We start from the raw sequence: 24534 nt of genomic DNA, 5'->3' as shown, positions 1-24534 counted from the left end.
CAAGTACACTTGCCCTATAGCAAAAATCTCTGTCTAAAAGAAGAGAGAGAGAAAGAAAAGAAGAGCCAGCCAGGTGGGTGGTGGTTAAGGCAGCTGGATCCCACATGGCCAACTGTGTGGTTCAAGTCCCAGAATTAGTGGCTTTAAAAATACACTGGGCACATGTGCGTGCATGCCCCAAATCCCAAGAGGAGAATGGAGGAGAAGGGATCATAAGATGCCCTCACCCACTGGGGGGAGGGGGGTGTTTTCTTACTTTCTCTTTCTCTCTCTCTTTTTTTTTCTCATTTTTAAAATAATTATCTACTTAATTTTATTTATTTATTTATTTATTTTGGAGATGTTTTTGCTATAGGGTGTGTGCACTCGCCAGAAAGAGAGAGACGGAGACAGAAAGTGAGAAATCACCCCCCGGGGGGGATGGCCATGCCACAATCCCTTCTCCTCCATTCTCCTCTCGGGATCTTGGGCACGCACACACACAGGCGCCTGGCGGGAGTTTAAGCTGCTGGGTCCGGGACTCGAACCACAGTCGATTACATGGGAGTCCAGCGACATAGCCATTACACTAATTGCTGGTCCCTAATTTTATTTATTATTACTATTTAATTTACTACAGGGTGGGGCCATGAGGTGGTGTGGTGATTAAGGTGTGGACCACCCCACATGTTTGACCATGGTTCGAGTCCTGGACCTGGTGACTTGCTTTCTCACTGTCTCTCTCCCTGTCTCTCTCTGGTGAGTGCACACGCCCTATAGCAAATTTTAAAACAATAACAATAAATAAAATTAAATCATTTTTTTCAGGGTACATGCACCCACCAGAGAGAGAGAGAGTGAGAAAGCAAGCTGCTAGGTCTGGGACTCGAACCACGTTGGCCATATTAGAGTCCAGTGCCCCAATCAACATGCTCCCTGCTGGCCCCATCCCTCTCTCTTTCTCTGTGTCTCTCCCACCAGCACATGCACCTTACAGCAAATTTAAAAATGCACAGATAAATAAATAAAGCGAGGTGCTGAGACACGCACCTATGGTCCCAGCTACTCAGGAGGCCGAAGCAGGAGAATCCTGAACTCAAGGCCAGCCTGGGAGCATAGCGAGACTCTGTCTGAAAGAGCCGGGCGTGGTGGTGTGCACCTGTGGTCCGAGCTGCTGGGGAGGCCGGGGCAGGAGGGTTGCAACATGGCAGACCCCGCCACCACCACCAGAGAGTAGAGAGAGGCTGTCAGGCAGGTGCAGGCAGGACCAAGGCCCACGCCCCTCTGTCCCCGCCCGTGTCCCAGGCCATCAACCGCGCTATGCAGAAGCCCCAGGAGGAGTACAGCATTGGTGTGCTCGACATCTACGGCTTTGAGATCTTCCAGGTACGGGCCCTGCCCCTGGCACTCATCCTGTCCTCCCTGAAACCCCCAGGCAGCCCAGCAGCCATGGGGCCTCCGGGTCTGCCCACTGAGGGAAGGACCCTTCTCTTTTGGCAGAAAAATGGCTTCGAGCAGTTCTGCATCAACTTCGTCAACGAGAAGCTGCAGCAAATCTTTATCGAACTCACTCTGAAGGCCGAGCAGGTGGGCAGAGGCGGCCAGGGGGCCAGGGGTGGGGACCACTGGGGGTAGAGGGATCCCGGTGGGAGGGAGGCTCCTGGGGGGCACTGGCCACATCTCCTTCACCTGCCCCCCATCTCTGCCCTCATTGCTACCCCCAGGAGGAGTACGTGCAGGAGGGCATCCGCTGGACCCCCATCCAGTACTTCAACAACAAAATTGTCTGTGACCTCATCGAAAACAAACTGGTGAGGGTGGCCACGTGCTGAGGGGACCCCTGGGCCCTGAGCTGAGCCTGGGAGACCTGGGAGGGGGTGATGGCCACCTTAGGGCCTCTCTCTACCCTGTCTGCCTGGCAACTGGGACACAAATGAAATATCCCCCCTTCCCTTCATCACTTACTCACTCAACAAGCATTTCTGTGGGCAGTCTTGTGCGGAATCAAAGGGGTTAAAGTTGGCAGGTTCGCCACTCAGTGATCCTAGTATGGGGAAGGGAAAGGGACCTGGATCTCTTATGGGATCTCACCCGCTCCTGAAGCTTCCACAGTTCCCCCACCACCACCACCACATTTGCGGTTGTATTTATTTGCAAGTTTCCCTCCCAATTCTAGCCCTTTCCATTCTTCCAGCTCTTCCTCCCCACCCCACCCAGCACTCCCAGCCCTCACCCCCCGCCTCGGTGCAGATAAACGGGGTGAGGTAGGGCAGGGCAGGGCATGGCCGGGTGGGGCCAGCCTGAGCGCCTGCCCACCTCCCCACGCCCTGCAGAACCCGCCGGGCATCATGAGCGTGCTGGACGACGTGTGCGCCACCATGCACGCCACGGGCGGCGGCGCGGACCAGACGCTGCTGCAGAAGCTGCAGGGGGCCGTGGGCACCCACGAACACTTCAACAGCTGGAGCGCCGGCTTCGTCATCCATCACTACGCGGGCAAAGTGCGTCGGCCTGTCTGCCCGGTCCCGTCCGGTCCTGGTCCCCCCATGTACTCCTCATAGTCGCCAGGGGCTCCACGGTGCAGCTTCCAACCTCCAGGCTGCAAAGAACCTGCCTGAACCCAAACCCCGCCCCTCCCGGCCGGCCCCGCCCCGCCCCGAAATACAGGTCCCTCCCACTGACCCCAGAAACTCTCCAGCCACCAAACTGGCCTAGATACTGCCATGGACCCTCAGCCAGAGCTGCAGAAACTCACTGGTCCCTGATCAAGGCCACGCTTCTCCTGCAACAGGGCAGCTCCCCTTTAGGATAGGAAAGATTCCCCCTAATATCCTCTAGGACCTCACGGTGGACAACAGATGACCAGGGCCCTCACCTCTGCCTGCAGACCCCCCCAAAACTATTTTTTTTCCGGAGAGGTTTTTGCTATAGGGCACGTGCACTTGCCAGAAGGGCAGAGAGAGACAGAGAGACAGAAAGCGAGAAATCACCCCCAGGGTGGATGACCACGCCACAATCACTTCTCCTCCATTCTCCTCTCAGGATCTTGGGCACACATGCACATGCTCCCAGCGTGAGTTTAAGCTGCTGGGTCTGGGACTTGAACCGCGGTCGCCTACATGGGAGTCCAGCAACATAGCCATAAGCCAACTACTGGTTCCAATGCCCCAAAACTTTAATAGGAGGTATAACTCCTGACTCAACACACGACCCCTCACCTGCTGATCCCCATTTGGAGAACAAATCCCCTGAAGGCCACCAGACCCGTGCTATAAGCTGCCAGCCCTGGAAATGGCCGGACCCCTACCCAAAACTACAGACTTGACTGCCCTCTGACCCTGGCCACAGCTCCTCCTCCTCATGCTCCCGTGACCTCACTGGACAGCAGACGTTTCCAGGGACACCCCCCCACACACATCTTTATTGCCTCCCACGAATCACTGACATGGGCCAGGGCTCCCCAGGGCGGCAAAAACCCTGAGCAGGTCTGCAGAGTCCCCACCTTAGGGAGCAGACCCAGCCCACAACACCCATGGAAGACCCCACCCCTGCCAGGGATTCCCCAGCCAGGATGGTAATCCCTCCCAACACAGCCCCAGCCCCCCAGTTCATTAGGACACAGACCCCCAGTCTAACGTCCTGACTCTACATTAAGTAGTACATCCCAACCCGGGGTGTCCCAGTGCCCCAGTTGCAACCTCCCACCCACCAATCTGGGCTCCAACTTCAACCCCCAACCCCCACCCCAATCCCCATGCCCACCCCACCGCTTCCACTACAGCTCCCAGTCCCACCTCCCCTCACCTCTGACCTGCCCTGCAGCCCCCAGACTCCCAGAGATGGCCACGGGGCCCAAGGGATGCAACAACCTCCCAAGCCCAATTTGGAGCTGTGGATTCCCTACCTCCACCCCTGCAGTCAGCAACCCCCATCCCTCACCCCAGAGCAGGCTCCATGGGACCTCTGACCGCATGGGCTGTAGGCACGCCCCCACACGCAGATGTCAGCCCCCCATGACCCCAACACTGCCTCTTTCCAGGTCTCCTATGATGTCAGCGGCTTCTGCGAGAGGAACAGAGACGTCCTCTTCTCCGACCTCATAGAGCTGATGCAGACCAGTGAGCAGTGAGTGGGCCCGGGCGCCAGGGCTTCCTCCAAACAGAACCCTCCGCGGGGATGCGGGAGAGGGCCAGGGACCACCCTCCTCCCAGAGCCCCCTCTACACCCCGGACTTTGTCCAGGTGGCCAGCGGCAGGGACAGTGTTTCTATTGACTGGTTCTGATGTGAAAAGTAACAGGAGGCAGGACAGCAGTGGCGTGGAGGTTAAGGAGGTTGGATCGCACATGGCCAGCTATGAGGTTCAAGTCCCGGACCTGGCAGCTTGAGAAATATACCAGTGCAGGGGCGTGTGTGCGCGTGCTCCTGAAAGGAGAAGGAAATGGAGAAGGGGTGATGGCAGGACCCTGCCTCGTATGGGGTGCTTCCTCCTTCTCCCTCACTCTCTCTGTGTCTTTCTGATGAGTACACCTACACTTTACCACATTTATAAACAAAAATCAGGGCCACCAGGTGGTATGATGGCTAAGGCACTGGACCGCTACATGGCCGACTGTGATTTGAGTCCTAGACCCAGTGGCTTGAACTCATGCCAGGCATGTGTGCATGCATGCCCCAAATCCCAAGAGGAGAATGCAGGAGAAGGGATTGCGGAGTGGCCATCCTCTTTGGGGGGATGACTTCTCACTTTCCCTGTGTCTGTCTCTCTCTGGAGGGTGCACACAACTTATAGCAAAAACTTCAAAATAAATTAATTCATTAATTTAATTTAAAATCCACATAAATGGGGCCAGCAGGTGGTGTGGTGGTTAGGAGCTCTGGGCTCCCACGTGGAGGACTATGGTTCAAATTCTGGACCTGGCAGCTTCACTTCCTCTCTCTCTCTGTCTTTCTCATTTTTCCTCTCTCTGGTCAAATTGAAATAATAATAATAAATAAAGTTAAAGAAAATAATTCTTTAAATAATTCATTCATTTATTTTAATTTGACAAGAGAGACAGAGACAGAGAGACAGAGAGGGAAAGTGAGAAGAGAAACCACCAGGTTCTGAACTCAAAACAAGGTTGGCCATGCGGGAGTGTCCACCTGCTGGTCCAAAAATAATTATTTCTTTTAGGTTTTTTTTTGTGTGTGTGTGAAGGGCTTTTTTTGCACTTGGGTTCGCCAGAAAGAAAGAGAGAGACAGAGAGACAGAAAGCGAGAAATCACCCCCTGGGGGGGTGGCCACGCCGCAATCCCTTCTCCTCCATTCTCCTCTCGGGATCTTGGGCACGCACGCACATGCGCCCGGCATGAGTTTAAGCCACCGGGTCCGGGAGGCGAAGTCGACTACATGGGAGTTCAGTGACATAGCCATTACGCTAACTGCTGGTCCTCCAAAATAATTCTTTTTTTTTTCAAAAAAAAGTGCCCATAGAGGCCAGCAGGTGGCGTGGTGGTTAAGGGCCGTGGACTCCCACGTGGCTGACCATGGTTCTAGTTCTAGACCTGGCAGCTTGCATTCTCATTTTCCCTCTCTCTTACTCTGTCCCTCTCTGACCAATCAATCAATTAATTAATTAATTAAGTTAAATACAATCATTCTTTTTTTAAAAAGTGAAGGACAAAACCAACCCTCCCTGTCTGGCCCATCACTGCCTCACCCGACTCCACATTCAGGGACAGCCATATCTGACATTCAGGAACCAGGTAGCCTCCCCTGTGGGGGAGGGCACTACGGGGTTCCAGCACCCCTCCAACCCCGCCTCTCCCTCCCCAGGGCCTTCCTCCGGATGCTCTTTCCTGAGAAGCTGGACATAGACAAGAAGGGCCGCCCCAGCACCGCGGGCTCTAAGATCAAGGTAAGCAGGAGGAGGGCGTGGGGGAGTCGAGTGGGACAAGGGGTGGCCCCCCACCCTGCCAGGGTGTGAGTTTCAAGCCATCAAATCTAGGATTTGAACCGCTGTGGGCCATGTAAGAGTCCAGCGCCCTTGACCACCGCGCCACCTGCTGGTCCCACTTACCCCCACTGCACTCCCAGCAATGGAAAGGCAACCCAAGGCTGACCTCTCTGGCACACACACATGACTCCCTACTTCCCAAGTCCCGGGCCGCTGCAGGACAGGCAGAGAGGCCCCGGGTGGCGTGCCCTGCGTGCTGTGATCTGGGCTAGCAGGCACCATGCTCGCGGTGACTGTGGCAGATGGGACCACTCCACCCACAGGCTGTGTGAACAGAGGGATGTCTGGCCCCGTGGCTCGCCAGTCACCAGTCTCCCCCCAGCGCCCCCGCCCAGGCGTCTCTGTCTCTTGGGGCCGTATCCACCGTGGGGAGATGAGGTGACCAGAGGGTCCCACCCCCACTTTCTCCTCTGCCTCAGAAACAAGCCAATGACCTGGTGGCCACACTGAAAAAGTGCACACCCCATTATATCCGCTGCATCAAGCCCAACGAGACCAAGAGGCCCCGAGACTGGGAAGAGAGCCGGTGAGTCCCCACATCCTGGCCTAGCCTGGCCGCCCAAGTCCCAGACAGACACCCACTTCTAGGACCCATGCCTGGGCAGAACCCTAGGACCAGGGTGAAACCTCTCAGGGCCCCGGGGTTACACTCAGAACTGGCAAGACCCCTGCGGCTCCTGGGATGACCCAAGGTTAACAACCACCCAGGATTCCCCAGACCCCATCTACAGGACTGGCACCAGAATGGCCACCAGGAGAGCAGGGACATCTCCCCCAGACCCCAGACACCCCCAGACCCCAGGTCTGTCCTCATCTTTTTTTTTTTTTACTTTTTTCAAGTCAGAAATCACCCCCCAGGGGGGATGGCCATGCCACAATCCCTTCTCCATTCTCTCCGGGTTTGGGGCACACACACGCAGGTGCCTGGTGGGTTTTTCAAGCCCCGGGTCCAGCCATGTGGGATCTGGCCACCTTAACCACTGTACCAAGTGGCTGGTGCATTTTCTGGTTTGGGTTTCTGTTTTGTTTGGTTTTCGTTGTAGTGTGCATGCACTCGCCAGAGAGACAGAGCAAGACAGTGAGAGGGAAAGTGAGAAATCACCCCCCAGAAGGGAATACCATGCTGCAATCCCTTCTCTTCCGTTCTCCTCCTGGGATTTGGGGCATGCAGACACGTGTGCCCAATGTGAGTTTCAAGCTGCCAGGTCCGGGACTCAAACTGTGGTCCACCATGGGAGTCCAGAGCCTTACCACTTTTTTTTTTTTTTTTTGAGAAGCTTTTCGCTACAGGGCATGTGCACTCACTAGAAAGAGAGATAATGAGAGACAGAAAGTGAGAAATCACCCCCAGAGGGGATGGCCATGCCACAATCCCTTCTCTTCCATTCTCCTCTTGGGATCTTGGGCATGCACGCACATGCGCCTGGTATGAGTTTAAGTCACTGGGTCCGGGACTTGAACTGTGGTCAACTACAGGGGAGTCCAGTGACATAGCCATTACGCCAACTGCTGGTCCTGACCACATTAAAAAACATTTTTTTAAGAATTATTTATTTGATTTTATTTATTCGTTCACTCATTTTTTTAAAAATCTGACCAGAGAGAAACACAGAGAGAGAGAGGAGAGAGAAAGCAAGCCATCAGGTCCAGGACTCGAACCATGGTTTGTCATATGGGAATGAATGTCCAGCACCTTAACCACTATGCCACCTACTGGTCCCCCTCCCCCATCACATTTTATTTTAAAAAATTATTTTTGGGACCAGCAGGTGGCATGGTGATTAAGGCTCTGGACACTCTCACATGGCCGACCATGGTTCAAGTCTCAGACCTGGTGGACTTGTTTCTCATTTTCCCTCTATCTCTCTCTCTCTCTGGTCAAATTAAAATAAATGAATGAATAAATTAAATTAAATTAAATAATTTTAAAAAGAGTTATTTAACTTTATGTATTTATTTTATTTTAATTTGACCAAAGAGGGATAGTGAGAGAGAAAGAGAGAGAGACAAAGTGAGAAAGCAAACTGCCAGGTCCAGGACTTGAACCATGGTCGGCCATGTAGGAGCCCAGAGCCTCAGCTACCAGGCCACCTGCTGGCCCTGGCACATTTTACTTAGAGGCAGCCTGCTCCTTTCCTGAGCCCATCCCCCACCCACATTCTCAGAACTGGTGAAGCACTGCCCGCTGCCCTACCCTGCCCCATGACCGAGCTGCCTCCCCACAGGGTCAAGCACCAGGTGGAGTACCTGGGCCTGAAGGAGAACATCAGGGTGCGCAGGGCGGGCTTCGCCTACCGCCGCCAGTTCTCCAAGTTCCTGCAGAGGTGAGGCACCCCGTTCCCAGGCCTGACCGTCCCCCCAGTGGACTGATCCAAGTCAGCCGCTCCACTCCGCTCCGCACCCTCCCACACCTTGGCCCTGTCCCCAGGTACGCCATTCTGACCCCTGAGACGTGGCCGCGGTGGCACGGGGACGAGCGCCAGGGTGTCCAGCATCTACTTCGGGCGGTCAACATGGAGCCCGACCAGTACCAGATGGGCAGCACCAAGGTCTTCGTCAAGAACCCTGAGTCGGTAAGAGTGTGTGTGTGTGTGTGTGTGTGTGTGTGTGTGTGAGAGAGAGAGAGAGAGAGAGAGAAACGAGACACAGAGAGGTAGAAAGAGCCACCCAGGGCCAGCCCTGTGACCTGTGGCTACGGGAGCCAGATCCCACATGGTCAAGTGCGATTCGAATCTCAGCCTCCAGCAGCTAGAAAGGCACACCAGTATGGGGGCCGGCAGGTGGTGTGGTGGTTAGGGCGCTGGACTCCCACATGAGTGACTGTGGCTCAAGTCCCAGACCTGGTGGCTTTGCTTTCTCACTTTCCCTTTCTCTCTCTCTGGTTGAATTAAAAAATAGTAATACTATTAAAGAAAAATAATTCTTCACAGGGCTAGCAGCAGGTAGTGTGGTGGTTAAGGGCACTGGACTCCCACATGGCTGACCGTGGTTCGAGTCCCAGACCTGGCGGCTTGCTTTCTCACTTTCTGTCTCTCTCTCTCTCTCTGTTCCTCTCTGGTCAAAATTAAGTAAAGTTAAATAAAATAATTCTTAAAACAAAAGGACAGTCCTTGGTGGCCAGGAAGTGAGAGAACCCCATGGCTTGGAAGAGAGGAGGATGGAGGATGCCTTACTTATCTCCAAAGGCCTTCTTTCGCCTTTCCCTTCCTTCTCCCTCTCCTCCATCTCTTTTCTTTGTTCCTCCGTGGTCTTTTCTCCTTTCCTTTTGCCTTTCCATTCTTCTGCCTTTTATTTTGTCCTTTCTCCTTTTCATTCCTTCATTCATGAACTCAATGAGTTCCTAGGCCTGGGACTAATGTCAAAGGGAGGATTTTTTTTTTAAATAAAAAAAATTTAATTATATGTATTAAATAATTAATAAAAATTATTTAATTATATGTATTCATTCATTCATCCATTCATTTATTTTTGGAGAGGTTTTTGTTCTAGGGAACGTGCGCTCGCCAGAAAGACAGAGAGAGACAGAGACATAGAAAGTGAGAAATCACCCCCCCAGGGGGGATGGTCACGCCGCAATCCCTTCTCCTCCATTCTCCTCTCGGGATCTTGGGCACGCACGCACACGTGCTGGGTGTGAGTTTAAGCCACCGGATCGTGGTTGACTACATGAGAGTCCAGTGACATAGCCATTACGTCAACTGCTGGTCCCTCATTCGTTTATTTTAATTTGATCAGAGAGAAACGCAGAGAAAGAGAGCTGGGAAAGGAGAAACCAAGCCAACAGGTCCAGGACTCGAACCATGGTCAGCCATGTGGGAGTGTCCAGCATCAACCACCACGCTATCTGTGACCTCCAAAGGGAGGACTTTTGAGCTAGCCAGTGACGTGGTAGTTGAGGCAGCTGGTAGACCAGGGAACCAAACCTGTGATTTTCCATATGGATCCAGCATTGGTTGAAGCAGTTGAGTTCCCACTGCACCACCAGGCCTAACCCCCCCCCCAATGTATTTATTTATTTATTTTTTGGCCATGGGGCCTGTGTGCTCATTGGAAAAAGACAGAGAGAGACAGAGAAAGGGAAATTGGAAAATCAACCCCAGAAGGGATGGCCAGGCAGCAATCCCTTCTCCATTCTCGTCTCGGGATTCAGGGCGTGCACACACACGTGCCTGGCATGTTTCTCAAGCCACTGGCTTTGGGCTTGAACTGCAGAGTTGGCCATGTGGATCCAGAGCCTTAATTTTTTTTTTTTTTGGAGAGGTTTTCGCTATAGGGCACCTGCGCTCGCCAGACAGACAGAGACATAGAGACAGAAAAGCGAGAAATCACCCCCCAGGGGGAATGGTCACGCCGCAATCCCTTCTCCTCCATTCTCCTCTCGGGATCTTGGGCACGCACGCATACGTGCCCAGTGTGAGATTTAAGCCACCGGGTCCGAGACGCGAACCGCGGTCGACTACGTGGGAGTCCAGGGACATAGCCATTACGCTAACTGCTGGTTCCCGATCCAGAGCCTTTTTATCACCAGGCCACTTGCTGGCCCAACCCCCCAGAACTGTTTTGATGACAGTACGTGAGCGTGGGTGTGGGTGCGCTGGAGTGGTGGAGTGGCCAGGGGAATCCAGAGACTGCAGCCCCTGGGGAGACACCAGGACCCGCCATCCCTCCCTCTTGCCAGCTCTTCCTCCTGGAGGAGATGCGGGAGAGAAAGTTCGACGGCTTTGCCCGCACCATCCAGAAAGCCTGGCGGCGCCACGTAGCGGTCCGGAAGTACGAGGAGATGCGAGAGGAAGGTGAGAGGCCTCAGTGGGAGGCTCGTGGTGGGGACAGACGGACCTGGAGAAACCGGGCCATGACCTCTGCCCCCGACCCTCCAGCTTCCAACATCCTGCTCAACAAGAAGGAACGGAGGCGGAACAGCATCAACCGGAACTTCGTCGGGGACTACCTGGGGCTGGAGGAGCGGCCAGAGCTGCGTCAGTTCCTGGCTAAGAGGGAGCGGGTGGACTTTGCAGACTCAGTCACCAAGTATGACCGTCGCTTCAAGGTGAGGGCACTGGCAGGGGGGGACGGCTCCCGCCTGGCACTGGCACCAGAAGCACACTCTCCCCTGGCTCGCACACACCTGGCCAGAGGTGTAGACTCACCTATCACAGGTGTGCCCTTACCTGGGTCAGCACACCGATCTCCAACACACCCAACTAGCTGTCAAATCTGCTCTTGTGTGGTCTGGACACACCTGCCCTTTGGGCATACCTTCACCTGTCCACAACTACAGGCTGACCTTACCCCAAAGTCCTGATCATAGGGCCACCCTTACCTGTCCTGGATACCCATATACATTCGGTACACCTTCACCCAGCTTAGATAGATCTGTCAATTACATAGCACTTCACCTGGCCCAAGCACACCTGCCCAAAAGTACACTCTTACCTGGTCCGAGCAGCCTAGCCCAGATGTGTTTTGTTCATTTAATTTTATTTATTATTTACTTATTTTCATTTGATGAGATAGAGACAGAGTGAGAGAGAGAGAGAAAGAGAGAAAGTGAGAAAGCAAGCCGCCAGGCCCAGGACCAAAATCACAGTCGGATGTGTGGGAGGAGTCCAGTGTCCTTAACCACCACACCACCTGCTGGCCCCAAAATGTGTATATTTTTTAATTGCCAGAGGGCATATGTGTTCGCCAGAGAGAGACAGGGAGAAGGAGAAAGCACGCCCCCAGGTGGGCATGGTCACACCACAATCCTGTCTCGCCCATTTCTCCTTCCTGTAGGGATTTGAGACATGCACACACATCATTCACCCAATGTGTTTCTTTTCTTTCTTTCTTTTTTGAAGAGGTTTTTGCTATAGGGTGTGTGCATTCGCCAGAGAGACAGAGAGACAGGAAGCGAGAAATCACCTCCTAGGGAGGATGGCCACACCACAATCCCTTCTCCTCCATTCTCCTCTCGGGAGCTTGGATACGCATGCACAAGCGCCCAGCATGAGTTTAAGCCACCGGATCTGGGACTTGAACCGTGGTCGACCACATGGGAGTCCAGCAACATAGCCATTACACCAGTTGCTGGTCCCCCCAATGTGTTTCAAAAGCCACCAGGGCCAAGCTTTGGACCACAGTTGGTCATGTGGGATCCGGCTCCCTTAACCACCAGGCCATGGGGCCAGCCTCAGATGTATACTTTCAACCTAGTCCAGATATTTTTTTAAAGAACTATTTTAGGGGGACCAGCAGATGGCATAACAGTTACATCGACTCCCACGTAGTTGACTGCAGTTCGAGTCCTGGATCTAGCAGCTTAAAACTCAAGCCCAGCCCACGTGTGTGCATGCCCAAGATCCAGAGAAGAGAATGGAGAAGGGAACGCAGCATGGCCATCCCCCCTGGGGGGTGATTTCTCACTTTCTGTCTCTCTGTCTCTCTGGAGAACACATGTGCCCTATAGCAAAAATCTCTCTCAAAAAAAAAAAAAAATTATTTTAGAGTCTGGACTCCCATGTAGCTGACCACAGTTAGAGTCCCCAAACCTGGCAGCTTGCTTTCTCACTTTCCCTCTCTCCCTGTCTCTCTGGTCAATTAAAAATAATAATAATAAAATCCTTTTTTAAAAAATAATTATTTTATTGTATTGTCTTCATCGTCATCATCATCATTATTTTAATTTGATCAAAGAGAAACAGAGACAGAGAGAGTGGAAAGTGAGAAAGCGAGCCACCAGGTACGGGACTTGAACTACAGTCAGCCATGTGGGAGTCCAATGCCCTTAACCACCGCTCCACCTGCTGGCCCCAGTCCAGATACTTTTGGCCACAGCTATCTCTCCATCTGACCTACATGCTCTCGCTTGGGCTAAACAGCTGGCATCTCCACCACAGACATCCTCTTCTAACCCAGGCAGCCCTGACCACAGGCACGCCTCAGCGGACTTACATACACATTCCCGGGGCCCCGGAATACACATTCCCGGGGCCCAGGAATGTTCGTCCACCAGGTACACCCACACTTGCCTTCCTGTACAAACTCACAGTTCAGACAGGCCTGCCCCGGCGCCTCTCATGACCTGTTACTGCCACCTGGCTACCTGACTTGTATACCCTCACCTGAACCGTAATACTTTACATGAGCTGCGTAGTCACATGACTCAGGCACTGTCACCTGGTCCCTGTGCTCCCCTCTGGCCAGGGCGCCCATGTCCACCAGGTGGTCCACCTGCCCTGCACCTGTACACTGATCACTTTTCGAGCCAATATATCCTCTTGCTGTTTCTTACATAACTTAACACTCATCCACCTTCACCTGGAGGGACGCCCCCCCTCACCTGACCTGTGCATCTTCATCTGACTAGTCAGCACCACCCCTCTGACTGGGGTTGGTCCTCTGGGGCCGGGCTGCCCAGGCTCAGAGCTCCAGCCACCAGCCTCTGGTCCTGCATCCCCACAGCCCATCAAGAGAGACTTGATCCTGACGCCCAAGTGCGTGTATGTGATCGGGCGAGAGAAGGTGAAGAAGGGACCCGAGAAGGGCCAGGTGCATGAAGTCTTGAAGAAGAAGCTGGACATCCAGGTCCTGCGGGGAGTGTCCCTCAGGTGAGGCCAGGCCCTCACCTGACCCACGGCTACCCTCACCTGCCTCCATGATCTAGAGCTGCCTTCATCCTTGGCACCCCATCTGCTCTGTCACATACCTGCTTCTGGACCTGTGACGCCACCTGTCACGTTCACCTGGCTCCACACTTACAATGATCCTGGGTGGCCAACAGCTTCTGTCCCCACCCCTTGGCCCCTCCCTGCACTTCTGCACTTTCTCTGTTGCCACCTTTCCTAGCTCTTTGCCACTTTCCTTTTCCTCCACCTGTGTCACCCCTCGCTTGCCCTTTATCCTCTTCTGCTGCATCTCACAAGTCATTTCTTTGGCCACCCCACCTGCCACTCACCCCGTTGCTTCTCAGGAGACATTTCTTCAGCCCCCTCCACCTGTCACGCTCATCTGCCTTTCCTCCCGCCCCTCCCCAGCACGCGACAGGACGACTTCTTCATCCTCCAAGAGGACGCAGCTGACAGCTTCTTGGAGAGCGTTTTCAAGACCGAGTTCATCAGCCTCCTCTGCAAGCGCTTCGAGGAGGCGGCGCGGAGGCCCCTGCCCCTCACCTTCTGCGACACGTACGCCCCACCCCTCCGCCAGCACCACCCGAAGGCTGGTCTGGACCCAGCGCCCTCATCATAGTCCCGAACCCGCCTTCTTCGGAGACGGTGGGGTGGAGAGGGGGACCCCCAGCTGGGGCCTCCAAGCTTCCTCTTTTCCCCATAGACTACAGTTCCGGGTGAAGAAGGAGGGTTGGGGCGGAGGCGGCACCCGCAGCGTCACCTTCTCCCGCGGCTCAGGCGACGTGGCCATGCTTAAGGCCAGCGGCCGGGCCCTCACGGTCAGCGTGGGTGACGGGCTGCCCAAGAGCTCCAGTGAGTCTGCGCGTACCCGTGGGCAGAACCAAGGAGGTGGCTAGGAAAAGGCGGAGCCTGTAGAGGGCGGGGCCACAGAGACGGCCAATCAAAGTTGTAGGGGCGGGTCTAGAGAGGGTGGGGCCCACCGAGGTGCGGCTGTAGAGAGACTAAGATAGGAGGTGGCCTCGGAGGGGTGACCAATGAATATGCGAGAAATGTGGGGGCGTGACCAGAGAAACAATGTGGGAGCTGACTCAGGCATGGAGGCGTGTCCTGGAGTGGGCGGGCCCAGAGAGCAGAGCCATAATAAGTGAGGCCTTAATGGGCGGAGCCAATAGCCTGGCAAAGCTAGTACACCTGAGGGGGGCGGGGACTTGGGCGGAGCCAAAGAAGCCTGTGGGTGGGGCCAAGAGCCTGGTCTAGTCTGGTCACCGCTGCAGTCTCTGCATCCTTGTCCATTTCAGAGCCTACACGGAAGGGCATGGCCCAGGGGAGACCCCGAAGGTCAGCCCAGCCACATTCTAGGGCAGCCCCTGGCCCTCCCAGAGGTAAGGACACTCCTCTTGCCAAATGTCTTCCTTTGCTTCTTGTGTGCCCCAGGACCTAAGTCGTTTAACAGAATCTAATAAGCACAGTTGACCTCTGTCCAGAATTCTCCCTAGCTCCCCATCGCCCGCAGAATAAAGACAAAATTCAGAATAAAGACAAAATTTAAAGCCTTTCCATTCTGACCCCAGCTAACCAGGCACATACACTGGCCAGAGAGACAGAGAGGGAAAGGAGAGAAAACGCTCCCCATGGGGGACGGTCACACGAGGATCCTGTCTTCCTTCTTGCCCTCCTTTAGGGATTTCAGGCATGCGTGCACACATGCCCAACATGTTTCGGGCGCCACCAGATCCAGGACTCAAACCACCCTGTCACCCATGGCGGGGGCGGTCTAGTTGCCTTCACCGTGCCACAGGCTGGCCCACAAACTACATCTTATAGGCCAAGTCCCTGAATATATTTTTACCTCTGGGCCTCTGCCTCAGGCTGTTTGCTCTCCCTGTCTCCCAAATCCCCACTCTGCCACCAGATCCAGGACTCAAACCACCCTGTCACCCATGGCGGGGGCGGTCTAGTTGCCTTCACCGTGCCACAGGCTGGCCCACAAACTACATCTTATAGGCCAAGTCCCTGAATATATTTTTACCTCTGGGCCTCTGCCTCAGGCTGTTTGCTCTCCCTGTCTCCCAAATCCCCACTCTGTTTGTGGAGATCTTATTCATCCTTGAAGACCCACCTGCAAAACGCCCCTCACAGAGGCGAGAGAAGGATGGAAATCTGCCCCTGCAACAGCTCCCTCTAGGCAACCCCCAGCCCAGGGTCCCTCCCTCTGGCCTCCCTGCACCATGCTGGACTGAGTGTGGCTGCTCGCGCCCTCAAACTGGAAACTGGAGCCAAGTGCTCTTCAAATACTCCTGACAAACGTCCCCACTGTTACTCTCACCATAGGCCTGGACCGCAACGGGGTCCCCCCCTCTGCCAGAGGGAGCCCCCTGCCCATGGAGATTACATCTGGAGGAAGGAGCTCGCAAAGGCCTCCCCAGGGCCCTCCATTCTCAACTCTGGGGGCCAGCAAACGTCCCCGGGCGCGGCCACCCTCGGAGCACAACACGGAATTCCTCAACGTGCCTGACCAGGGCGTGGCTGGGTTGGTGTGAGGGGGGGAGGGCAACCCCAGGAGGTGGACAGGGGCCGGGGAGCATCTGAGGCTGAGACGAGCACCCCCTGTGCCCACAGCATGCAGAGAAAGCGCAGCGTGGGGCAGCGACCCGTGCCCGGGGTGGGCCGACCCAAACCCCAGCCTCGGACACATGGCCCGAGGTGCCGGGCACTGTACCAGTACATTGGCCAAGACGTGGACGAGCTGAGCTTCAATGTCAACGAGGTCATCGAGATCCTCATGGAAGGTGAGGGGAGTGACGGGGACCCTGACACAGCAGGCAGCCCCCCCCCCGTCACGGCACTCCCTTCCCATGGGAGAACAGAGGTGACCAGCTCACGGCCCATAGCAGTGGCTGCATATACTAGGGGGCTCTGGTCTGGAGGTCCCCTCCTAGGCCACACTGGGGGTCTGGGCTCACTGCATCAGTCCCGTGCACGGGCCTCATTTTCTTATCTGTCAGACACAGGGCTAACCTCAGGAGGGGAGGTGTTGTGAGTGGACGGCCCGGGCCACCTCTCAGCTCAGTCCCCCGAGCTGCCCCCCGCCGCCAAGGGGGCTCGGGACTCATCAGTGCCCTTTACAGGGAGATCCGGGAGCCCCAGGAACGTTAGGGAGACCTGGTCATTCTCAGCCACCACAGGGACTGAGGGGAGGGGCCTGTAGAAATGACAAGATGGAGGAAAAGCCCAAGGGAAGGGTCTAGAAAAAGGCGTGGGAGCCAATGGTTAGGGAAGACCAGGGGTCCCTCTTTTTTTCCTTCCCTCCTTTCCTCCCCCCCCCCCTTTTTTTTCTTTTTCAAGAATTCTCTTGGGTTATCAGGCACGCTCATACACACACGGCCTACGTTTCAAGTCACAGTCTGGGACTGGAACCGTGGTCAGCCACGTAGGAGCCCAGCGCTTTAACCACTGAACCAGCTGCTGGTCCCAGCCACTCTTTTTTTTTTTCCTCCTCCCCCTCCCCCTTCCTTCTTTCCTCTGTATTGACAACTCTCTTGGGCACGTGTGCCAGGTTAGGGACATGCAAACGACTCAGAGAGACACAGAGCCGGCACGAAAGCTATCTCCGGGTGGCTGGGCATCGTCTCATGCTCTTTTCTTTTTTTAATATCGTATTTAAGTTTATTTATTTATTTATGTATTTATTTGGCCAGAAGAGACACAGAAAGAAAAAGTGAGAAAGCAAGCCACCAGGTCCGGGACCTAAACTGTGGTTGGCCATGTGGGAGTCCAGTGCCTTTAACCACTATGCCACCTGCCGGCCCAAGCTCTTTTCTTTTCTTTCTTTCTTTCTGTCTGTCTGTCTTTCTTTCTTTCTTTCTTTTTTAACTTTGTTTATTATTGTTGTTATTTTAACTTAACCAGAAAGAGACACAGAGAGAGGGAAAGTGAGAAAGCAAGCCACCAGGTCCAGTACTCAAACTGTGGTTGGCCATGTGGGAATCCAGCACCTGTAACTACCAAGCCACCTGCTGGCTCCCATTTTTTTAAAAGAATTATTTATTGGGGTCAGCAGGTGGCTGACTCTGGTTTAAGTCCTGGACCTGACCTGGAGGCTTGCTTTCTCACTTTCTCTCTCTCTCTCTCTCTCTCTCTCCCCCCACTCTGGTCAAAATAAAACATAATAAAATAAATAAATGAATAAAGTTAAATAAAATAATTATTTTAAAAATTATTTAATTCCTTTTGTTATTCTTGTCATTTTAATTTAACCAGAGAGAGAGAAAGGGAAAGTGAGAAAGCAAGCCTCCAGGTCCAGGACTCCAACCATGGTCAACCATGTGGGAGCCCAGCCCAACGCCCTTAACCAGCATGCCGCCTGCCGGCCTAAGCTCTTTTCCTTCTCTCCCATAGATGCGTCAGGCTGGTGGAAGGGCCGGCTGCATGGCCAGGAGGGCCTCTTCCCCGGAAACTATGTGGAGAAGATCTGAGCTGGGGCCTGAGATCCTGCCCTCCCACCCACCCGCCTGCTGGAGAGTCAGGCCCTGCCCGCGAGAGCCTGGTTACCTTGGCTGCACTGGGAGGTCCAACCCTAGCCCAGGCCCTGGGTCTGGGGGTTGCCACTGCAGCCCCCCTGTTCCCAGATCCTGGCCTCCCCGACGTCACACCTGCTATCCAAGTCTCCGTTTCTGCATATGTCAAAGGGGGCTAAGAGCAGAACCTACCTCCCAGCTGTGAGTACGAGTGAGTCCTGTCCTGTCGGCAGGGTGCCAGGCCCAGGCAAGGGGCCTTGGCCAGCTTGACTTCCCTCCTGCCACCGCCCAGGCAATAAACATTGGCCGAGGGAACGCGTGAACTGACTTACTGAGTGCGACCACGAGGACGATGCTCTTGTAACCCTGAGGGGCAGTGACAGTGAATACGCTCATGTCACAGGTGGAAAACGGAGGTTCAGAGACATTCCGTTATCCAAAATACAACACAGCCAGGCCTTGCATTCGTGTGTGCAACCCCCACCCAAAGCTTGAATATCATATGTCCCACGTTCCCTTCCAGAAGCTCCATCCCAAATGGTCCCACCATTCCGGTCCAGCCCTAAATCAGACTCATCTGGGACCTGACCGGATGCTGGAGAGAAAGGCAGAGCCCAGCATGACCACCACCCCCAGTCCGTCCTTCACCATTTCTGGCCCCTGGCCCCCATCCCATGTCTGTACCCTCTTCTCCCTAGGCCCGTTGGGGTCAGGACTGGTGCTGACATTTTTTTTTTTTTTTAATTCGCCAGAGGATCCATGCATTTCCCAGAGAGAGAGAGAGAAAAGGAGGAGAAAGCATCCCTAATGGCCCAATGGGGTGTGGTTATGCTGCAATCCTTTCTCTATCCCCCCCGCCTCCCCCACACACACACTCTGTCAAGACTTTGGGCATGGGACCAGCAGGTGGTATAGTGGTTAAGGTGCTGGGCTCCTATATGGCTGAATGCTGTTTGAGTCCCGGACCCAGAGGCTTGAAACACACTGGGTGCGTGTGCGTGCATGCCCACAATCCCGAGAAGAGAATGGAGGATAACAGACAGAAAGCCAGAAATCATTTCCCAGGGGAAGAAGACATGCTGCAGTATCTTCTCCTTCGTTATAAGGGAACATACACTCTTCAGAGAGACAAAAAGCCAGAAATCACCCTCTAGTGGGGATGGACATGCTGCAATCCCTTCTCCTCCCAAGATCTTGGTCACGCACGCACACACGTCTGGCGTGAGTTTTAAGCCACTGGGTCTGGGACTCGAACTGCAGTCAACTAAGTGGGAGTCCAGTGATGTAACCATTATGCCATCTGCTGGTCCTTCCTCTTTTGGGATTTTGGGCACACACACACACAGGCGTCTGGCATGAGTTTTAAGCCTCCAGGTTCAGGACTATGTGGGAGTCCAGCGATGTAACCATTACACCATCGGCTGGTCTGATTTTTCATTTTTTCTGTCTCTCTGGTGAGCACACATGTGCTACAGCAAAAATCTCTCTTAAAAAAAAAAAAGAAGGGAGCTGGCAGGTGGCGTGGTGGTTAAAGGCACTGGACTCCCATGTGGCTGACCATGGTTCGAGTCCCGGACCTGGTGGCTTACTTTCTCACTTTCTCTCTCTCTGTTCAAACTGTAAAATAATAATAATAATAATAAAGTTAAATAAAAAAAATAATTCTTTAGAAAAAAAAAAGGGGCCAGCAGTTAGCATAATGGCTATGTCGCTGGATTCCTACGTAGTCGACTACGGTTCGAGTCCCAAACCCGGTGGCTTAAACTCACGCTGGGCGCGTGTGTGTGTGTGCCCAGGATACTGAGAGGAGAATGGAGGAGAAGGGATTGCAACGTGGCCATCCTCCCTGGGGGGTGATTTCTCGCTTTCGGTCTCTCTGTCTGGCGAGCGCACGTGCCCTATAGCAAAAACCTCTCAAAAAAAAGACAAAAGATTTGGGGCACACACACATATGTACCCAGCATGTTTCCCAAGCCACTAGTTCTGGGACTCAAACCACATGGCATGGCCATCCATCCCTGGGGGATCTGGCTGCCTTAACCTCCTGGCCACGGAGTCAGCTTAGCATGGTCCTTTTATTCATTCCAGGAGTGAGAGACAAAGAGAGACAGAGATAGGATGCTCCCACAGCCTCGATGCTGTACTCTACCCTCCCAACTCGGCCAGCCAGGGTCACGGGCACACACACGCCCAGAGAACGCTGGGAGGTCTCCGGATACGAGCTAGGACCTGGCCACGAGGGTCGGCCTCACGGAGTACTGTTTTACCGCAGCGCCACTGCCCGGCCCTGTCTCTGGGCCAGTGCCCAGCCTCCGCGGTGTGCTTCACTCTCTCGGAAAGCCCTACGTGTGGGCATGGGTGGGGAAGGACTGTGGAAACCACCCACCTCAGCTGGGCATTTCCTGGGTGCTGAACAGGACTCAGGGCTTCTATCTCCTTTCCCAGCCCCCAAGCTCACCATGCACACAGCTCTCCGCTGTTGGTGTTCTGGGGCACAATCCTGTGGTCCCCCTGCCCTGGGTGGAGGAGCACCTCATTTCCTGAAAGTAGGGCCTTTGGGAAATGATGTTTGGGCAGGACAATGGGGACGCTCAAGGGAGTGGGTTTGACACCTTTTGACAGACAGTGTCTCGCATGGAGGTGAGGGACATTTCAGAGTGCAAACCTCAGCTGCCCTGGCCCTGCCCACTCTTCAGTCCCACATCCTGTTGACTCTTACAAAATTGCTTAAGTCCGGCCCCTCCTCTCACTTCCTTGGGTCCCTGTCCCTTCTGGGGCCTCACCCCATCCTTCCCCAGATTGCACCAGCCTCGCCTACACACACACACACACACACCACACACACCTCCACTATCAAAATGACCTTTTTGGGGGACCAGCAGTTAGCGTAATGGCTATGTCGTTGGACTCCCATGTAGTCAACCAAGGTTTAAGTCCTGGACCCGGTGGCTTAAGACTCACGTCAGGCACGTGTGCGTGCGTGCCCAAGATCCCGAGAGAACGGAGGAGAAGGGACTGTGGCGTGACCATCCCCCCTGGGGGGTGATTTCTCGCTTTCTGTCTCTCTGTCTCTGTCGGGCGAGGGCACATGCACATCTCAAAAAAAAATTACCTTTTTGGTAACCATTGAGTTTGAATAGTAATAAAAAAAAAAAAATGGGGGCCCGTCCCATGATCCAAACTGTCCCCTGAGGCAATGTCCCCCCCAAAGCAGGGACTGGTTAAGGAACCAGATCCCACGTGGCCAACTGCACAGTTCGAACCCCAGTCCCAGTGGCTTGAAAGAAACCACTGGGCATGTGCCCCAAATCCGGACAGGATGGGAAAATGAAGGGATTGCAGTGTGACCACACCTCATTGTGGTATACTTTCTCTGTCTCCCTCTCTGACCATCTCTCTGTCTCTAGTAAGTGCACATGCTCTCTGGCAATAAAAAAGAAAGAAAAATGTAATTCAAATGATACAAAAGTAAGAAAAGCCACTTTCTCCCTAAAAAATTCCCTGTTCAAGGCCAGCAGGTAGCATGGTGGTTGGAGGTGCTGGATTCCTACATGGATAACCACAGTTCGAGTCCCAGACCTGGTGGTTTCCTTTCTTGCTTTTTCATTCTCTCTCTTGCTGGTCAAATTAAAAACTAATAATAACGGGGCTGGCAGGTGGAGTGGTGGTTATGGACACTGGACTCCCACATGGTCAAACATAGTTCAAGTCCTGGACCTGGTGGCTTGCTTTCTCTCTCTCTCTCTCTCTCTCTTTCTGGTCAAATTAAAAATAAATAAATAAATAAATAAAGTTAAATAAAATCTATAAAAAACCTAGTAATAACAAATGGAATTAAATAAATCAATAGTTCTCTAAAATTTTTTCCTGCTCTTCTGTTTTTTAAAAGAATTATTTTATTTAGCTTTATTCATAATAATATAATAATTATTATTATTATTTGACCAGAGAGAGACAAGAAAGTGAGAAAGCAAGTTGCCAGGACTGGGACTCAAACCACAGTCGGCATGTAGGAATCCAGTGCCCCACCAACCACTGAGCCACCTGCTGGTCCTCAGCAGTTTTTAAAATGTCTCCTAAAGATATTCTCTGCAGATCACACAGGTCCCTCGCGTTTTACAGATGGAAATAACACCGCACGTGAAATCTCTCTGCCCTTGCAGATAATGCACTCTCCAATGGCTGAAACACGTATTACAGAAATCGGAGATCTAAGATCTATTCTACCACCCCCCCTCAATGGCCATTCTCCAAATTACTGCCAGGGATCAGATGGTGTACTTCCCCCTGCTAAAAATTCATCAGCGGTTACTACAAAAACCACAGCCTCTCTCTCCACTGCTGGCGAGACCCTGCGTGAACCCTCGCCCTGCCACATTCACTTTCTGACCTCCACGCCCCGCCTCCACTCAACTCCAGCGACACTGGTCTCCTCTCTGTTCCTTGACAGATACAAACTTGTCCCCTCCCTACAGCCCAGGACATTTGCAACCACTGTCTCCTGTACCCAGAGCACTCTGCACCCAAGACCTTGCCTTGGCTCCCTTCTTTCTGATGGTTAGATAACAGCTCAGAATTCATCTCCTTGGGACAGCCCGCTAAGGCACTGGACTCCCACATGGCTGACAGTGCTTTGAGTCCTGGACATGGGGTCTTGCTTTCTCATATTCCCCCTCTCTCTTTGGTGAGTTCATGTACCCTATAATAAATTTTTAAAATAACAAAAAATAGGGATCCAGCAGTTAGCGTAATGGCTATGTCGCTGGACTCCCACGTAGTCGACCGCGGTTCGTGTCCCGGACCCGGTGGCTTAAAACTCACGCCGGGCGCGTGTGCATGCATGCCCAAGATCCCAAGAGGAGAATTTTTCCCCCTCTCTCTTTGGTGAGTTCATGTACCCTATAATAAATTTTTAAAATAACAAAAAATAGGGATCCAGCAGTTAGCGTAATGGCTATGTCGCTGGACTCCCACGTAGTCGACCGCGGTTCGTGTCCCGGACCCGGTGGCTTAAAACTCACGCCGGGCGCGTGTGCATGCATGCCCAAGATCCCAAGAGGAGAATGGAGGAGAAGGGATTGCGGCGTGACCATCCCCCCTGGGGGGTGATTTCTCGCTTTCTGTCTCTCTGTCTCTCTCTGTCTATCTGGCGAGCGCACGCGCCCTACGGTGAAAATCTCTCCAAAAAACAAAAAATAAATGTAAATATATTGTTTTTAAAAAAGTCATCTTACAGAGGTTTACCTAACCATCATTATTACATCCTTTTATTCTGTTTCTTTATTGGGTTGAATTGGACCAAGGCTCATTTGAGACATTTGTTGACTCATCTTATCCCTATTTTATTCATTTTAAATAATTATTTTATTTCAGTTATTACTTTTTAAATAATTATTTTATTTAACTTTGTTTATTTATTCACTTGTTTATTTCAATTTGACCAGAGAGGGACAGAGTGAAAGAAACAGAAAGTGTGAAAGCAAACTGCCAGGTTCGGGACTCGAACCCCGGTCAGTCATATGGGAATCCAGCACCTTTAATCACCACGCCATCTGCCGGCCTTATTTCACTTATTATTATCATTATTATTTGTTTAATTTGACCTGAGAGAGCAGAGAGAGAGAAAAAGAAAGTGGGAAAGCAAGCTTCCAAGTTCAGGACTCGAAGTGCAGTCTTCCATGTGAGAGTCCAACGCCCAAACCACCAGAAAGAGAGTGGTAGTGAGAAAGCAAGCCACCAGGGACTGGAATCAGGGCCCGCCATGTGGGAGTCCAGTGCCTTAACCACTGCGCAACCTGCTGCCCCATCCCCATTTTACGTCTTCCCAGGGCAAGGACTGTTGTCTGCCTTGTTCACCTAAATCCCTAGCACACAGTAGGCGCCTATGGAGCATAGGATGGACAAGAGACTGCACCTGCTCATCCGTCCTGTCCTTCGGCAAGCACACATCTTTATGCTGAAGCTACACCTCTTTGTTCAGCCTGAACACGAACAGCTGAACTTGATCCCCGCCCTCGCTATTACAACAGACCTGTTCCAACTCCAGAACTAGGTGCACGGATCAATTTGACAACTGTCGCCAATTTCTCTACAAAAAGGGAACCAAGAAGGGTCCCTGAGTAGCTCCGTTGAAGGGCTGGTGACGGGACAGAGCAGGAGGGAATGAAGGCGCCCATTTTGGGGACAAGGACGCCAAGGCCGGAAGCGACTCATCCGCGATCTCTGTGCGCCGACTACTCAAAGTGCGCTCGGTTCTTGCCCGCGGTTCGCAGGACGACCGTCTCAGGCCCCGCCCCCACGGAACGCCCTGCGTAGGCCCCGCCCCCGCTCTCGCGAGAGCTGGGAGGTGGAAAATGGCGCCGACGTGAGCGCGAGCCCGCATCGCCGAGGAAGTGGCCGCCGCCTCAGCCCGAGTCGTCGGGGCTTCGGGGGCC

General features: G+C 53.3%; 1 protein-coding gene across 1 annotated transcript in view; it reads left to right on the top strand.

Annotated features, from left to right (window-relative positions):
- The window catches only part of MYO1F (myosin IF), a 40299-nt gene extending 21735 nt beyond the window's left edge, over nucleotides 1-18564 (top strand). Inside the window, exons 11-28 of the mRNA XM_006159939.2 lie at nucleotides 1285-1365; nucleotides 1480-1566; nucleotides 1704-1790; nucleotides 2313-2480; nucleotides 4019-4104; nucleotides 5796-5877; nucleotides 6396-6502; nucleotides 8202-8300; nucleotides 8405-8549; nucleotides 10655-10769; nucleotides 10854-11023; nucleotides 13420-13565; nucleotides 13992-14138; nucleotides 14287-14435; nucleotides 14882-14965; nucleotides 15915-16113; nucleotides 16203-16372; nucleotides 17982-18564. Of these exons, the coding sequence (XP_006160001.1) occupies nucleotides 1285-1365; nucleotides 1480-1566; nucleotides 1704-1790; nucleotides 2313-2480; nucleotides 4019-4104; nucleotides 5796-5877; nucleotides 6396-6502; nucleotides 8202-8300; nucleotides 8405-8549; nucleotides 10655-10769; nucleotides 10854-11023; nucleotides 13420-13565; nucleotides 13992-14138; nucleotides 14287-14435; nucleotides 14882-14965; nucleotides 15915-16113; nucleotides 16203-16372; nucleotides 17982-18058 (2199 nt within the window). The 3' untranslated portion in view covers nucleotides 18059-18564. The remainder of the gene's footprint in view (nucleotides 1-1284; nucleotides 1366-1479; nucleotides 1567-1703; nucleotides 1791-2312; nucleotides 2481-4018; nucleotides 4105-5795; nucleotides 5878-6395; nucleotides 6503-8201; nucleotides 8301-8404; nucleotides 8550-10654; nucleotides 10770-10853; nucleotides 11024-13419; nucleotides 13566-13991; nucleotides 14139-14286; nucleotides 14436-14881; nucleotides 14966-15914; nucleotides 16114-16202; nucleotides 16373-17981) is intronic.
- The last annotated feature ends 5970 nt before the right edge of the window (nucleotides 18565-24534 follow it).

Source organism: Tupaia chinensis, unplaced genomic scaffold (genome assembly GCF_000334495.1).
Source record: "Tupaia chinensis unplaced genomic scaffold, TupChi_1.0 Scaffold000668_1, whole genome shotgun sequence".
Classification (NCBI taxonomy): Eukaryota; Metazoa; Chordata; class Mammalia; order Scandentia; family Tupaiidae; genus Tupaia; species Tupaia belangeri.
The sequence above is the reverse complement of the archived record's forward strand: the minus strand, read 5'-3'. Positions and strand labels throughout refer to the sequence as shown.